Source organism: Acanthamoeba castellanii (assembly GCF_000313135.1).
Source record: "Acanthamoeba castellanii str. Neff unplaced genomic scaffold scf7180000084769, whole genome shotgun sequence".
NCBI lineage: Eukaryota > Discosea > Longamoebia > Acanthamoebidae > Acanthamoeba > Acanthamoeba castellanii.
Genome location: NW_004457268.1, coordinates 423,178 through 439,141, shown reverse-complemented (window position 1 = coordinate 439,141; position 15,964 = coordinate 423,178). Strand labels below are relative to the sequence as shown.

At 60.6% G+C, this 15,964-nt stretch overlaps 4 protein-coding genes across 4 annotated transcripts; 2 read left to right on the top strand and 2 right to left on the bottom strand.

The window, feature by feature from the left end:
* Positions 1 to 127: 127 nt before the first annotated feature.
* ACA1_260130 (fatty acid desaturase 2, putative) lies at positions 128 to 2,000 on the bottom strand (the record flags this gene model as incomplete). The annotated part of the gene is made up of 5 exons (XM_004333614.1): positions 128 to 557; positions 674 to 809; positions 944 to 1,062; positions 1,155 to 1,261; positions 1,440 to 2,000. The coding sequence occupies 5 exons, from the start codon at positions 1,998 to 2,000 to the stop codon at positions 128 to 130; spliced, it is 1,353 nt and encodes a 450-aa protein (XP_004333662.1).
* Positions 2,001 to 2,295: 295 nt separating this feature from the next.
* Positions 2,296 to 3,118, bottom strand: ACA1_260120 (actin bundling protein; the record flags this gene model as incomplete). Its single annotated transcript, XM_004333613.1, is given in 2 exon segments — positions 2,296 to 2,398; positions 2,412 to 3,118. The coding sequence occupies 2 exon segments, from the start codon at positions 3,116 to 3,118 to the stop codon at positions 2,296 to 2,298; spliced, it is 810 nt and encodes a 269-aa protein (XP_004333661.1).
* A 1,059-nt stretch (positions 3,119 to 4,177) lies between these two features.
* ACA1_260110 (nicotinate phosphoribosyltransferase, (NAPRTase) subfamily protein) lies at positions 4,178 to 5,845 on the top strand (the record flags this gene model as incomplete). The annotated part of the gene is made up of 2 exons (XM_004333612.1): positions 4,178 to 4,627; positions 4,763 to 5,845. 2 exons carry the CDS (start codon positions 4,178 to 4,180, stop codon positions 5,843 to 5,845), a joined length of 1,533 nt encoding a protein of 510 aa, XP_004333660.1.
* A 460-nt stretch (positions 5,846 to 6,305) lies between these two features.
* Positions 6,306 to 15,811, top strand: ACA1_260100 (gtpase-activator protein for Ras family gtpase; the record flags this gene model as incomplete). The annotated part of the gene is made up of 16 exons (XM_004333611.1): positions 6,306 to 6,398; positions 6,522 to 6,680; positions 6,901 to 7,002; positions 7,143 to 7,190; positions 7,319 to 7,609; positions 7,711 to 7,839; positions 7,941 to 8,378; positions 8,502 to 8,828; positions 8,921 to 9,618; positions 9,721 to 10,405; positions 10,543 to 10,911; positions 11,041 to 14,653; positions 14,763 to 14,920; positions 15,016 to 15,152; positions 15,269 to 15,665; positions 15,740 to 15,811. 16 exons carry the CDS (start codon positions 6,306 to 6,308, stop codon positions 15,809 to 15,811), a joined length of 7,716 nt encoding a protein of 2,571 aa, XP_004333659.1.
* Between the last annotated feature and the right edge of the window lie 153 nt (positions 15,812 to 15,964).

The window sequence follows — 15,964 nt, the reverse complement described above, 5'->3', positions numbered from 1 at the left end:
GGGGGTAGCCGCCCGCCTCCATCTTCGTTACTGAACGTTTTTGGCGCCAGAAGAAATGGCCTGTGAAAAATAGGCAGAAATGAAAACGTGTGCGAGCGAGTGTTCTTTGCACGCTCCGGCAGAGTACTTAGCCGTAGTAGGCCTCCTTCCACACCTCACCATAGTGCTCGAGCGACTTGACGATGTCGGCGAAGGCTTCGATGAGGCCCTTGGTCTGCATCGGCACGCCGTGCTTCTTGTAGAGGGCCTGGACCTTCTTGTTGGCCACCGCGTAGTTGTGGCGGGGCATGGTGGGGAAGAGGTGGTGCTCGATCTGGTAGTTGAGGTGGCCCGTGAACCAGTCGTTGAAGAGGCTGCCCTCGACGTTGCACGTGGCGAGACCCTGCAGGGTGGGCCAGTCCAGCTCGCGGTCGTTGTCGACGTGCATGGGGATGTGGTTCATCTGGGTCACCCATGTGAACCAGTGGCTCTCGACCGTGCGCACCAGCATGTAGAACCAGAACGCGCCCCAGCCGCCCATCAGCGGGCCGTAGAGCGTGAAGTGCTTCGCGAAGAACCTGCACACGCGGACGATGATGAGTATCACGCCAACGACTGCGACTACTCGAGTATGTGATGAACAAGACCCCGCCAGCCCTTGATGTAGGGCGCCCGAGAGGTGAAGCGGACGTACGTGGCGATCCAGAAGAGGTCCCACCAGTGCTTGTGCTGGAAGACGTATCGAATGTTGTCGTAGTGGAAGTAGACGGGCAGCAGGAGCGGGGGGAAAGCCCACCAGTAGAGGTGCTGCTTGTTGTAGGGCATCACTCCTGCACCATCGTCACAATCAACAACAACGAAACAATCAACAACAACAACAACAACAACAGAAAACAAAAGAAGTCGAGTGAGCTACGCGCGCAAGGCATGTGGTGGAGTGATGAGGTGGTGGGTGTTTGCATACCCTTCTTGGCCTTGGCCCACTTGCGCGTCAGGTGGTCGCCGAGAAGGAAGAGGTTGGGGAAGGTGATGTCGGGGTCCTTGCGCACCACGTTGGGCTTTGCGTGGTGCTCAAAGTGACGCCTGGGTGGACGAAGAAGAAGAAGAAGAAGAAGAAAGGAGATCAATCAGCACATGTGACACACCGGTGCCAGGAAGAAGTAGTGGCGGGGTACCAGTTCCACCAGGCTCGCGAGGCGCCCTTGATGTGGCAGATGACGATGTAGTGCATCCAATGGTTCCACTTCGACTTCCTGAACACGGACAAGTGCCCACAATCGTGCTGAAGAGAGTACGACCAGCGTCGCAGGTCAGCGATGAGCGCGTGCGAGAAATGGACAAATTAAGTAAAAAAAAAAGAGAGAAGTGATAGTAATGGATACGTAGTATTAAATAAATAAATACATAAATAAATAATTGTGTAGTGTAATACTGCGGTCGCAGGGGTTTGGGGGGCGCACCTGGAGCCAGCCGGCCTGTGCCTGGGCAGTGGCGAGGAGGCCGACGGCGAGGAGGTAGACGGGCCAACTGTTGCCCAGCAGCTTGATGCTGTAGTAGGCGGCAGCCTCGAGCAGGAAGATGTGGGCCAGCATCCCGAAGAAGAAGGACCAGCTGGCCTCGAACAGGCCCTGCTCCTCGAATTCTTTGCGCACCTGTCTGAATTCCTCCACGAATGCCGAGGGCGCCGGTCGGGCGCCATCAACAATCGATGCTGCGGTGGATGAGCCGGGTGCCACTTGACCGATGAGGAGGGGCTTGAGATACTTCATCACCAGGGCGGAATCGGGGTGAAGAGCCCGAAACGAGTCTGTGGCATCTTGACCCGCGTAGTGGTAGATAACCTTGCCGCCGGGATGGCGCCGGCCGAAGTTGGTGATGTCGTACACCTGGTCGTTAATCACCAGCCACGAGCTCTCGCGCGTGTTGTGCTTCTGCACTTCGGCCCACTCCAGCTGCTCGAGGCCAGTCGCGAGCCCCTCTCCGGGCAGGCGGAGAACGTTGGATGCAGATGCGGTAGCCATCTTCGCCGGCGTGTGTAGGGCACAAAAGAAAACGAACCAAGGTCCGGAGCAAACTGAACCCGTCGTAAAGACTTCGCAGAAGAGACCAAGCAATACAGCTAAATAAAGTGAAATTAATGCGCCTTAATTATTATCTTTTTTTAACCATTTCACTTTATTAGTACAAATAAAGGCAATGGCGACTAATTTGGAAGAGCGACACACGTCGCTTCAACTACAAAAAATATAGAACAAGGGCTTGCCCCGACACCACGGTTTGCGGGGTCTCTGCCTCGCTCTCTCGCTCTCGCTCGCTCTACTTCTTCTTGCCGTAGTGCTTCTGCTTCTCCTCGAGGTCGCGGGACATCCACCAGAGCGCGCCCTCGGTCGGGGCAAAGGTCTCGGAGGAGTTGGAGGCTCTGGCCGCCGAACTTGCGGACGGCAATGCGCACAGCGGCCTCGGCGGTGATGAGGGCCTTGTTGAGCTTCTCGGCCAGGGGGCTGGCGTCGAGCTGGGCGAGCTCGTTGGTGGCCTTGAGGCCCTTGACGCCGGGCAGCTTGGCCTCCTCGGTCAGGCGGTACCTCTCGGCCTCGTAGGCCTTGATGCTCTTGTTGACCTCCTCGAGGGCGAGACGCGCGCGGATCTCGGGGTGCTCGTCCTGGCAGGACATGGACCTCTTACAGAAGTCAGCCGGGTTGGCGACGCTGTTGTACTGGTAGAGGAGGTACTCGAGGAAGGACACACGGCCGTCGAAGTTGACGTCGACGCGGTCCCTGAGCTCCTGCTTGCGCTTGATGGCGGTGAGCATCTCGGGCTGCGACTTGCGGAAGGCGGGGCTGGCCCACTTGCTGTTCTTGGGGTCCTCGACGAACTTGCAGAGCTGCTCGTAGAAGTAGAGACCGATGTCGAAATCGAGATCGTGACCCTCCTCGTAGAGGTGGCGCAGCGAGATGCCCTTGCTGTGCATGTCGGCATACTTGATCAACTCCCACGACACGCTGAAGATGAAATCGGCCTGGTCCGCCGTCTCCCTCCAGTACGCGTTCAAGAAGGCCACGGCCTGCTGCGCGAAGGGCTTCTGGCACACATTGTTGAAGTAGGCAAGAGCCTCCGGGTCGAGCTTCTCGGTGAACGACATTCTTTTGATGAAGAAGAGGCTTGAAGATGGGGAACTACGAAGGGAAAGCTGTGGCCAACAGTTAGAATCGTGTCACCGCGCCAAGCGTTGCGCTCGGTTTGGGTAGGTCCACGGGTTCTTTGTCGACTCTTTTGTGTTCATTTTCCTTGACAATTATTGATAAAAAATAAACAGAGAAAAGAAATAAAGAACGATCTTGTAATTGTCTTTGTTGTTGTATAAATAGTGGAGGTGTCTATGTACATGATTGTGTGCATCCCGAATCGGCCACTAATTGTAGCTTAGGAGCGACTGCTCTGCGTGTGCTGCAGATTGGCCGATGATATCCTCTCGCGGCTGGTAGAGGACCAACGCCAAGCTCTGCGGGGCCGCCACCACGGGATGATTAATTTGGCCTCGTCGTGCTCGCTTGAGCGGATGGCGGCTGCTAGGCGCGACGGTTCTCGTTTCATCGAGCGCCTCCCTTCGCGAGGCAGCAACGAGCTCCTCCGCCTCAGGCGTTTTTCGCTTGCTGCGAGAGGCCGTGGGCAACGGGTTCGAGGCGGCTCCTGCAGATGGTGCGGCAGCGCTGGGCGCAAAGAAGATGGGATTCGAAGTGTCCCACGACGGCAGCTGCGATGAAGTCGTCGTGCGGAAGGTGGAAGGTGCAGGGGGAGCGAACATAGCCATGGTCATCGGGGCAAGTGTGTGTGGGGTGCGTGTAGGCAAGCAATGCCCAGCGGTTTTGTGGAGAAGGCAGTGTTGCTGGTGTAGCTTGTTCCTCCCCCTTCTCCGCCACAGCCGAACCGGCGATGCAATCGAGGAATGCCGTTGAATTCTCCCGTGAACCGACCGTCGGAGGTGGCAAACCCAAAAACACGAAAGGCACGAAAGGCACGAAAGGCACGAAAGGAATTCGCAAATATGCAAAAATTTCGTTACAACTCCTTTTTCAGGAAACTGCCTCTTGCGCGAATTTTGAAGGCTGTACGGTAACGATCATTGGATAAACAAATCGTTTCTGAACATCACCACATCACAAATCGCCAACCCAGAGGGAACAGAGCAAGGAAAACAAACATGTATCGCACACCGCTGCACAGCCTCATTCCAATCAGCGTGGTGGCTGATTCCTACAAGGCGAGTCACTTTACGATGTATCCTGACTCGAAGAAGGCGGTGGGCTACGGCGAGTTCAGGAAGCCCTACGGGGGCGACAAGACCGACAACCGGTTCGTCTACTATGGCATACGGTACCTCGTCGAGAACTTCCTGTGTAGACAGTGGACCAAGGAGGACGTGGAGAAGGCCGACCTCTTCTACAGCACCCACAACGCCGGCCACACTGCCTTCCCCTTCCCCAAGCATCTATTCCTCAAATTCGTGGAGGAGAACAACGGCTACTTCCCCGTGAAGCTGCAGGCCCTGCCCGAGGGCACCTGCGCCCACATCCACGTCCCCGTCTACCAGATTACTGCTGAAAAGGAGTACACCCTGCTTCTCACCTACTTCGAGACCCTCCTCACCCAAGTGCGCCCCCCCCCCGACATTTGCGTAATCTTTTTTTGACTTTACATCTTTTTTTAATTATATTATTATATTTCTACAGTGAGCTCCTCCCTACGCATGCCTTCTGACAGCTGTCTATGGGTTTTTGCGGTACAGGTGTGGTACCCGACGACGGTGGCCACGCTGAGCCGTAGGGCAAAGGACACGATCGAGGCAGCGTTCGAGAAGAGCGTGGACGAAGAGAACCATAAGCTGGCCAACTTCAAGCTGCACGACTTTGGCTTCCGCGGCTGCACGTGCCTCGAGCAGTCGGTGCTGGGCGGGTGCGCGCACCTCCTCAACTTTGGCGGCACGGACACGATGAGCGCGGCCTACTACGCCCAGTTCGAGCTCAACCACGGCAAGCCCGTGGGCGAGAGCATCCCGGCCACCGAGCACTCGGTGATGACGTCGTGGCGCACCGAGCGCGAGGCCATCGAGAACATGATCGAGCACCACGGCAAGGGCGTCTTCTCGTGCGTGCTCGACTCGTACGACTACGCCAACTGCCTCTACAACATCCTCCCGCAGATCAGGGAGAAGAAGGAGAAGGCCGGCGGTCACATGGTGCTCCGCCCCGACTCGGGCGACCCCGTCGATGCCGTTCTCATGGGCCTCGACGCCGGCGAGAAGGCCTTCGGCGCCGACGTCAACAAGAAGGGCTACAAGGTGCTGCGCGGCGTGTCGGTCATCCAGGGCGACGGCATCAACTCGGCCACGCTCGTCAAGATCCTCGAGGCCGCGCTGGCCAAGGGCTACTCGGCCCAGAGCTGCACCTTTGGCATGGGCGGCGGCCTCCTGCAGAAGGTCGACCGCGACACCATGTCCTTCGCCACCAAGCTCTCCTACATCGAGTACGCCGACGGCCGCACGCGCGAGGTCATGAAGTACCCCAAGACCGACGCCGAGAAGATCTCGCTCCCCGGCACGCTCAAGGTCATCCGCAACGAGCAGGGCGTGCCCGTCATCTACCCGGCCGAGGCCGACGTCGCGGGCGAGGACCTCCTGCGCGTCGTCTACGACCACGGACCCGTCGAGGGCGCCTTCCCCGAGGACTTTGACACCCTCAAGGCCCGCGTGCAGAGCGAGTGGACGGCCCTGCCCCGCGTTTTCGACCCCATCTCCCCGCAGCTGCGGCAGAAGATGGACACCTGGGTCCAGACCATGAAGGAGACCCTCGCACAGAACCTCGCCGCCTGATAATCGCCCTCTGCCACCACCACCACCGCCGCCCTGTACCAACACAACACGCAACACGCTGAGGGCCTCGTTCTCTGTTCGCCCAACAAACCTAGCCGTAACCAAAGACCCACGCGTGAAGCGGAGTGACGTTTAATAATAATCTCGCTGCCCCAGCCAATGGGAGTGGAGGGATCGTGGCGGTGGCAAAATGGTGGGCGGCCGTTCGCTACCAGCCGACAGCGTCGACCGCGAAATTGTGGTCGCCTCCTGTTGGGTGCCGCCTTCGCTTTCTGTCGCGACAAAAATTGCGCCCCCGCACGAGCAGCACACACAGAGCACAAACAACGCGCAACGTTGGCCGCACATCTCTATCTTCCCTCTTCTTCTTCAGCGGCCGTTGCCTCTTCCCGTCTAGAACGCGTCTTCTCGGGCATCATCTTTCTCGCAGACCACCTTCCTGCGTGGGGGCTCAATGAACATGATGTCTAGTTCGTCTTATGCCGCCGGGTTGCTGGCCATCACTGATGAGGCATCTCTCATCAAACACCTCGTGGACCGAATCAGCAGCATGGTACGCGGGCGTTTCATTTGAGTTTTGCCATTTTTATCCAAGTGATTCGATTTTTATTGCCCGCTATATGTGGTAATAATCACTACATAATCAAATGCTAATTGATTTGAATTATGCCGTCAGGTGGTGTCCCTGTACAAGGACAAGGATGAGCAGACGTCGGAAAGGGTGAGGCAGGCTTCCCTGCGCACCCAAAATGAGCAGGCGCTCTTGGAGATGAGCCAACACAAGCTCAACGTAGCCGCCGGCGCACTCTTGCAAGTCCTCGAAAACCTGCCCCAGGTAAGAACCCCACCTCCATTCTTGTTTAATTTGTCCGATCTTTATTGTTATTATTTAATGTAATGTCGGGGCGTTCCTTGCGAACATGTTTCGTCGTCGTTGATCGTTTTATTTCATTATTTCAATATTTTAATTCATTTATCGTCTCTTGTTATTATTATTATTATTTCATTTTTGATCGAGGTGGCCTGCAACGTTGACGCGTCACCGTGTTTGGCAGAGCTTTGATGACTCGGAGGAGGGCCAAAGCAGCCTGGCCCAGGCCCGCATCTACCTGCTGAACCTGCTCGCCACCAGCATGGCCTCGGCCTGGCAGTACCTCGTACGTGGCCGCAAGCCCTCCCTCTCTCCGTGTGTGTGTGTGCCTAGCAAGGCCGCGGCGTTGGGACGTCGGGATCTGGCCTCCCGGCACCACTTTACACTTTCCACTTACACCCGCGTGCGACCACCCACCACTCACAGAAGAAGGAGGAGCTCAGCAAGCTGAGCGACGTCGAAGACAAGAACGTCGTACGTGTGCACCCCCTGGACCTACTCCCGTGGGCAGCTACTAAGCTCTCTCTCTCTCTCTGTGTGTGTGTGTGTGTGTGTGTGTGTGTGTGTGTGTGTGTGTGTTGTGTGTTGTGTTGGAAAAACAGCTCAAGCAAAAGGAGGAGCAGGTGGCAGCGCCGAACATCGACGACAACCTGGCCGTGCGCATCTGGAACATCGCCGTCAACACGATTTTGAAGCCGCCCGGCCCGCACCACGCCGCCGAGCTGCGCGACAAGGCCGGGCGCGTGCTCTTCCAGGTGTCGGCCTCCAAGTTCGACATCCTGATGGGCAAGCTCGGGTCGCCGTTGTCCGCCGGCGACGAAGTCTCGTCCCCGCTCAACCTGATCGAGTACCTCAACCTCAACGCCGCCCGCCTCACCGACATTTTGCAAAAGGTTCGCTCCCTGTCACGCCGACGTCACGCCGAGCTGAACTTCCAGAATGTCTGATATCTTGTCTTCTTCTGCTTTCTGCTTCTTCTGCTTCTTCATGGCAGGTGCTCGCGGCCTCCGACGATGCGCCCTTCAAGAAGGACAATCTGAGGATTTTGCTGGCCCGAGTGCTCACCCGCGCCATCTGGAACTGGATCGACAACTATCCCATGGAGTTCGTGTCCTTGTCCCAGGTAACGCCATTCCCCGGTCTGTTGACACGCAACGCGGTTGCTCATGCAACCATACCGACCACCAATCACATCACATCACACATCACACACACCACCAACAGAACGGCACCAAGCTGCCCGGCAAGCCCGATGAGCTGTTCGACGTGTTCGTGGGGTGGTCCGGCAAGAACAAGAAGGGCCACTACTGGGAGATACAGACCATGCTGCTCATCCTGTGCCCGGACATCATGTTCAAGGTGGCCAAGAGCGAGACGACCAAGGAGACCGCCACCAAGGAGAAGTTCATGCACAACCTCAACAAGGCGCTCAAGGGCAAGCTGGCCGACATCGCCGTGGTGTGCTACGTCAACATCTTCAAGGCCTCGACCTTCGTCACCAAGCAGGACAGCTCGGCCCTGCGATTCACCGTCACCGCCATCGAGCCCGAGCTCAAGGAGCGCCTCTTCAACCCGGCCTCGCCCTTCAAGCCCTCCGACGGCAACGAGGTCCAGATCATGACCGACTGCCTCCTCGCCTCCTTCCGCCTCTCTCACGTCAAGGTAAACCTCCACCCTTCTTCTCAGTTTCATCATTGGCTACAATACCTCCGATCGCCTCTTCCCGGTGGTCACTTATTCTCCGGTTACCTAACGACGGCCTATGGGGGGCTTGGGTGAGAGCAGGGAGTGAAGTCGTTCACGGACCTGCTGGCCAAGGAGTTCCCGCCGGTGTACAAGCTGGTGTTGGTCAACACCCTCCAGCGAATAGTGGACGAGGGGGCCAGCATCACGTGGAACGCCACCATCACCGACGCCTACCCGGTCATGGCCCCGCAGCTGCGGATCCTCTTCCAGGAGCTGGTCGAGAGCGTGCGCTCGTACAACGAGCTCCGCAAGCAGACCAACAAGCAGGACAAGAAGGCCGTGGAGGCCGCCATGTACAACGTCGACATCCTCCGCCGCCTCATCAAGCTCTTCAAGTCCGACCCCATCCTCCCGCTGCACCCCCAGGTACGCGCCAGCCGCCCCGCTGTCACGTCACCTTCAGGTATTCAGCGTGATTGACATTCCATCTCTCTTTTCCTTTTTATTTTTCTACACAGGGCAAGTCGTGGTCGCAGGACCTGGAGGCGGCGCGGTCGCTGCTGAAGGGCCTGTGCCTGTGCGCGTCGTGGTTCTTCCTGCCGGAGCTGTCGCAGACGGCTTGCTCGGCGATCGTGGAGCTGCACCGGCCCAAGCTCATCGAGCGCTGGGTGCCCTCGAACCCGATCGCCGGCTTCTGGGACATCTCGTCGCACGTGCTGATCGACCTCTCCGACGTGCTGATCGAGAAGAAGTCCATCAAGCTGCCCGACCTGCGGCAGTACATCAACCTCTTCCGCGAGATCCTGGCCTTCCGCAACGAGTTCCTCGCCACCCACAAGGAGCAGCGCGCCGGCGAGTCGGCAGGCGAGGCCGGCGCGTCGTCGTCGTCGTCGGGCGTGGCGGCGGCGTCGCTGCGCACGAACGCGTCGACCAAGATCGAGGTGGCGCTGCTCATTCAGCTGTGCTCGGGCGAGACGGAGATCGTGACCAAGGTGGAGAACTGCCTGGGCCTGCTGTGCGACGAGATCGACACCCTGAGTGAGGTCGACAGCGCGGAGAACTCGATCGCGTCGAACCTGTTCACCTACAAGAAGCTGGCGTCGGCGTCGGCGCTGCTCACGGGCCGCGCGGCCCAGCAGCGCACCATCAGGATCGAGCTGCGGCGCATCCGGCAGACGCAGGGCAACTTCCGGGCGTGGGAGGAGGTCTACAAGCGGTGGGCGCGAGTGTCGCAGGTGATCATCAAGGGCGCCGTCGACGAGAAGGGCGACAACCACGCGGGCTCGCTCAAGAAGGCCATCAAGGCGGCCAAGCCCAGCAAGCCGGCGTCGATCACCCCGTCGGCCGCCGTGGCGCTGCTGCCGCCCGAGGTGCTCATCGAGTGGAACCACTACTCGGGCTTCCTGTGCGCCGTCGCCGGCGTGTGCCTCTCGCAGGAGCGCGTGGTCGTCGAGCAGTCGCGCAAGGGCGCCACCGAGACCAAGGTCAAGATCATCGACGCCTTCATCGACGAGCTCCTCGAGCTGCTCGTCTCCAACATCGACGTCGTGCGCGAGACCACCACCGAGCTCCTGGGCTCCACGCTCTCGCCCACCGCCTACTCGGTGCTCTTCCACCACCTCAACGCGCAGGTCAAGACCTTCTTCGGCACCGCCGGCCAGATCAACTACTCGCCCGAGGCCACCACCTTCGCCGACCAGGCCATCTCCGTCATCAAGCACATCCTCGAGCTGCCCGTCGACTCCTACACGGCCGACGACCTCGCCCTCCTGACCGACTTTGAGGAGGTCATCACCAACCTCATGAAGTACGTCTCGCAGCTCGTCATCAAGGACAACCCGGCCGCCTCGTTCCGCATCAAGAGCAAGATGTGCGCCTGCCTCGAGGCCATGATGCAGAAGCACCAGTTCATCTCCTTCGGCAACGAATTCCAGTTCCGCCACCGCGTCGTCGAGATCGTCATGGAGTGGATATCCGACTTCAACGCCGCCAAGCCCGGCAAGGTATCTAATTAGTCATTACCACTTATCTACTTACCTACTTATCTAATCTAATCTCTACTGAGATCCATTACGTTGCAACTCTCTCTCTCTCTCTCTTATATTAACGCTCCTCCCTCCGACCTGTTGTGCACACACAGACCACGCTGAGCGAGCTCACGCCGGAGAAGCAGAAGGAGGTGACCAAGGGCACGGTGGACCTGGACGTGGCGGCCGTGAAGGCCATCGCGGCGCTCTTCAAGGGCCTGCCGGTCTCCAAGGAGGACGCCGAGGAGGCCGAGACGTCGACGCTGGGCAAATACTTCACCTTCTTCACGCGCCTCCTCACCCGCGCCAAGTCCGACCCCAACACGCCGCGCCAGAAGGCCGACATGTCGGTCATGGCCCTCTCCAACCTCCTCAGCGCCAACATCGACTCGGCCCTCGAGTACTTTGTCACCATGGGCTACCACGAGGACCTCGAGACCCGCGCCTCCTTCCTCAAAGTGCTCACCAACATCCTCAACCAGGTTCGACCCCCCCTCTGACGACACGACACACGACACACGACACACGACACACGACACACGACACGCGCTGATCGTGTGGAATGTTGGTGTTGATGATGGCACATGTGGTGTGTGGGATGTGATGATCAGGGTACGGAGTTTGATTCGCTGGCGGAGGAGGGGGACAAGTTCGACAAGTTGCTGGATCTGGTGCTGGACCCGAAGCTGGAGGTGGTGCTGGCGCTGTGCGCGGTGATCCAGATCACGGAGGCCGACGAGGTGGCGCAGCTGCTGGTGCGGCTGTTCGAGGCCAACGAGCGGACGATGATGATGCTCAAGATGGTCATCGAGCAGGAGGTGAGCAAGACCGAGACCGAGAACACGCTGTTCCGGCGCAACTCGATGGCCACCAAGCTGCTCGCGGCCTACACGAAGCTGATCGGCACGCGCTACCTCAAGGACACGCTCACGCCCACGCTGCAGCGGCTCATCGCCAACCCGCCGCCGCTCGAGCTCGACCCGCAGAAGCTGCCGGCGGGCCAGGACCGCGCGACCAACATCGAGAACGTGACCAAGGCCGCCGACGACTTCCTCAAGGCCATCGAGGCCTCGGTCGAGCACTGCCCGGTCCAGTTCCGCGAGATCTGCGCCTACCTGCAGCAGGAGGTGGGCAAGCGGTTCCCGGGCGCCGAGCACGCCGCGATTGGCGGGTTCATCTACCTCCGCTTCATCTGCCCGGCCATCGTGTCGCCCGACGGCTACGGCCTGGTGCAGTCGCGCGTGCTCACGCCCGAGCTGCGCCGCGGGCTCATCCTCACGACCAAGGTGCTCCAGAACCTGGCCAACAAGGTCATGTTCACCAAGGAGCCCTACATGGAGGAGATGAACGGCTTCCTCAAGGAGAACATGAACGCCATCTCGGGCCTCTTCGACAAGTTCGCGCAGGTGCCCGCCGGCGTGGAGCCCACCGGCGCGCTGGCCCACGTCTCGGACGAGCAGCGCGAGGAGGACGTCGCGGCGCTGCACTACCACCTCTCGCTCAACCTCGAGGGCATGCGCCGCGTGCTCACCTCGGTCGACTCCAAGCAGAAGGGCTCCCACGCCTTCCTGGGCCTCACCAGCGTGCTCGCCCAGCTGGGCCCGCCCGCCGAGCCCACCAAGCAGAAGAACGCCGGCGCGTTCGGCGCTGCGCCCGGCGCGTCGGCGGCGGGCATGGGCAAGGGCAAGGGCGGGCCCGGGGGCAACACGAACCTGCACGCCGAGTTCATGGCCGAGATGGCCAAGCAGATGTCGGCCGAGACGGCGGCGGCGCTCGTGGCCAAGAAGATCTTCTACAAGCAGGGCGTGACCAAGGACAAGCAGCCCGTCTTCTACTACATCGCGCGGCGGCTCGACAAGGCCGACCGGGCCTTTGCGCAGCTCGACGCGCTGCTGTTCCACATCCTCAAGACCGTGCAGCCGGACATGGGCAAGAAGTTCGTGCTCGTGGTGGACTGCACCCTCTTCAACAACAAGGACCACGAGCTGCCCTACGCCTGGATCACCAAGTTCCGCCAGGTGGCGCCCGGCGGGCTGGACAACCTGTCGCGCGTGTTCCTGGTCAACGTCAACCACTGCTTCAAGAAGTACTCGAAGCGCATCGGCAAGCTGCTCTCGCGCGCCAAGTCCAAGATGGAGTTCCTCCCGTCGGTGTCGGCCCTCGCCCAGCACATCCCCGAGAAGGAGCTGGGCCTGCCCACCTCGACGCTGGCCGTCGACCGCGACGTCAAGGCCACCTTCTCGCCCGTGCAGAAGCTCATGCAGTACTCCAACCAGAAGGAGGTCATCATCCGCATCTCGACCAACCTCGTCGAGGTCATCACCGCCAAGCAGCACTCGGTCCTGGGCAAGCGCGTGCCGCTCTCCGACCTGTACCCCATCTCGTCCATGTTCGAGATCAACCACGCCGTCGACACCCACGAGGTGGTGATCAAGTACTACGAGACCGAGGGCGGCGCCGACCGCGGGGCCGTGCAGTCGCTGGCCTTCAAGTGCCCGGCGTCGGACCGCATCGTCATGGCCCTCAAGGCCTCCAAGGCCCGCCTCAACCTGGCCAAGCCGGCGGCCGACCCGTCGTCGCGCAAGCGCAGCTTCCGCGCGTCGGACGTGCCCGGCACGCTGCTCAACATGGCCCTCCTCAACCTGGGCAACACCAACGCCGCCCTGCGCGTCGAGGCCTACAACCTGCTCGCCTCGCTCTGCGCCTCGTTCAACCTCTCCGTGCAGCTCCACCTGTGGGAGACCTCGGGCCTCGCCATCCCGCGCAACACCAACAGCTTCATCGTCGGCCTCTCCAAGAAGCTCGCCCGCACCGAGGCCAACATGACCCTCGAGTTCCTCATCGAGGCCCTCCACGGCATCGAGAAGATCAAGGCCAACCTGCCCGGCAAGCAGCTCTGCCTCAACTACCTCACCCACTGGCTCCCCAACCTGCGCGACTTCTGCCTCCTCACCGACAAGTCCGAGTCGGCCCTCAACATCGACAAGACCACCCAGATCGTCACCATGCTCATGGACTTCACCATCAAGGAGACCTCCATGACCGGACCCGCCATCCAGACCAAGGTCTGGGAGGTCATCGGCGCCGTGCCCGAGCTGCTCGACCTCGTCATCGAGGTCCTCCTCGCACGCGCCTTCGACCGCAAGCAGGGCGGCTCCGGCTCCACCGCCCTCTCCGTCATCGCCGACGTCTTCGTCTCCATGGCCACCCGCAACGCGCGCCTCATCGCCGGCAAGCTCATCGCGCGCCTCCTCCGCCTCCTGCCCCACTTCAAGGGCTACCGCGACAAGTACCCCGACGGCAGCAGCAGCAGCGGCGGCGGCGGCGGCGACGAGTCGTCGTCGTCGGAGGCCGACCTGTGGTTCCAGCTCGACGTGCTGGTGCGCATCCTGCTCATGCTCTCGTTCGACAACCTGGTCCACGTCCAGCAGTACCTCCCGGAGCTGTTCCACGCCGTGCTCCTGCTCTTCGCCACGGGCGCCCCCGTCACCCGCGCCACCGTGCACGGCCTGCTCATCAACATCGTCCACTCGCTCTACACGACCCTCGTCACGGCCGACAACAAGCTGCAGTCGCTCCGCCTGCTGCTCGCCGAGCTCAACCAGCCCAAGATGCGCGTCCTCTTCGGCCTCGGCGGCCAGGCCGTGTCGGCCTTCACCACCCGCCAGGAGTCCGGCGCTTCTTCTTCTGCGGGCGCCGGCGTGGCCGCCAGCAAGGCCGACAGCAGCAAGCCCGAGCCGGCGGGCGTGGCGCTGTCGATCAGCACCGTGGAGACGGTGGCGGGCACCCTGCTGGGCGTGCTCAACGCCTGCTCGCCCTCCAACAACTGCGTCGGCACGCCGTGGCACGCGCGCCTCCTCTCGCTCGCCACCAAGGCCGCCTTCACGCCCAACCCGGTCCTCCAGCCGCGCGCCATCGTCGCCGTGGGCGTGCTCTGCAGCGCGCCGTCGCTCGTCACCGACGACCTCATGGCCCAGGTGCTCATCACCCTGCGCGACATCCTGCCCGCCGTGCGCCTCGACCTGGACCTGCCCATGGCCCTCATCATCTGCCTCACGCGCCTCTTCGAGCACCTGCCCCCGACCTCGCGCTACTTCCGCCCCATGTTCTGGGTCGCCCTCACCCTCCTCCAGATCGACGAGCCCAAGATCTTCGCCGTCGCCATCGGCCTCCTCGAGGTCGTCCTCCGCCGCCTCGACCGCGACTCCACCCAGTGCATCAACGGTAACGCAACGCAACGACACGACACACAGCACGACACACACACGACACGACACGCGCCTCATGGTGTGGCGACGATGGGCTGACCGGGTGTGGTGTGACGCGAGTGCAGACGGGTTGGTGCAGTACTGCATGCAGGCGCGCGAGGAGGGCGGACTGGAGACGGCCCTCGCCAAGGCCGACCAGATGATGGGCGTCTCCTTCAAGACCTCCTTCTCCTTCGCCGTCACCGCGCACCTCCTCAAGGGCCTGCGCGCACCCGCCACCAAGGTACCCCTTACTTTCTAGTGTGTGTCGTGTGTGTGTGCGTGTGTGTGTGCGTGCGTCGTGTGTGTGTCGTGTGTGTACTGACGTCTCTCGTGCAGACGTCGACGGCGCGCGTGCTGTCCATGTTCGTGGACATCTGCGCGAAGAAGGCCGTCGGGTCCAACTTGCTGGGCTTCCTCGCCGCCCTCCTCCCCATCCAGGGCGAGGAGATGGAGGTCGACCACATCCGCCAAATGTACGCTCTTCGCCCCCCCCCCCCGCCGGCCTCGCATAAGCTTCACTTATGTGCACCTCTCACCCCTTTTTCGTTTTATGTTTGTTTTCGTTTTCGTTTCGCGCGCGCGCGAACAGTTTGCTGCCGGCAGGTCCGGATTCGGGGAACCTGCACCACTACCTGATCCGGGAGGAGATGCTGCCGGACAACATGAACGCGGCGCTGCTCTTCACCCTGCTCGTCACAATTTTGAAGTCGTCCGACAGCGAGCACGAGCAGCTCTTCATCTACGAGTCGCTGCGCGAGGGCATCGTCCACATGCCCGACGCGTTCCCGGTGGTCTACGACATCCTGGTGCCCAAGATGGCCCTCGTCATGCAGAACAGCCAGAACCAGCAGATCATCGACGCCTGCCTCGCCATCATGCAGTCCATGTTCAAGCCCGACATGCAGAACTCCAAGAAGCGCCTCAACAAGGACTACGTCCACGCCAAGCTCGGCTTCCAGGGCCTCATCGACTCAGACACCTTCTCGGTACACACTCACACTCACGCCAAGCACCCATTCCACCCCTCCATACTGACATTCACCGATCTTCGTCCGATCAGAAACCGGCGATCAAGACGGACATGCTGACCAAGGTCGCCTGCCAGGTCCTGGAGACCATCATTGGGGCCTAAGCCTCCCCCCAATCCTTGTACTATTCCACGTCACCCCCCCCCCATTCGTTTATTTATCTCGAGGCCTCCCTTGTGTACCCTCCCCCAAGCTATGTTGGGAGTTTGGTTGGCTTTGGCTTTCATTAAATTATTGAACTCTTCGCCTGTGCCGTG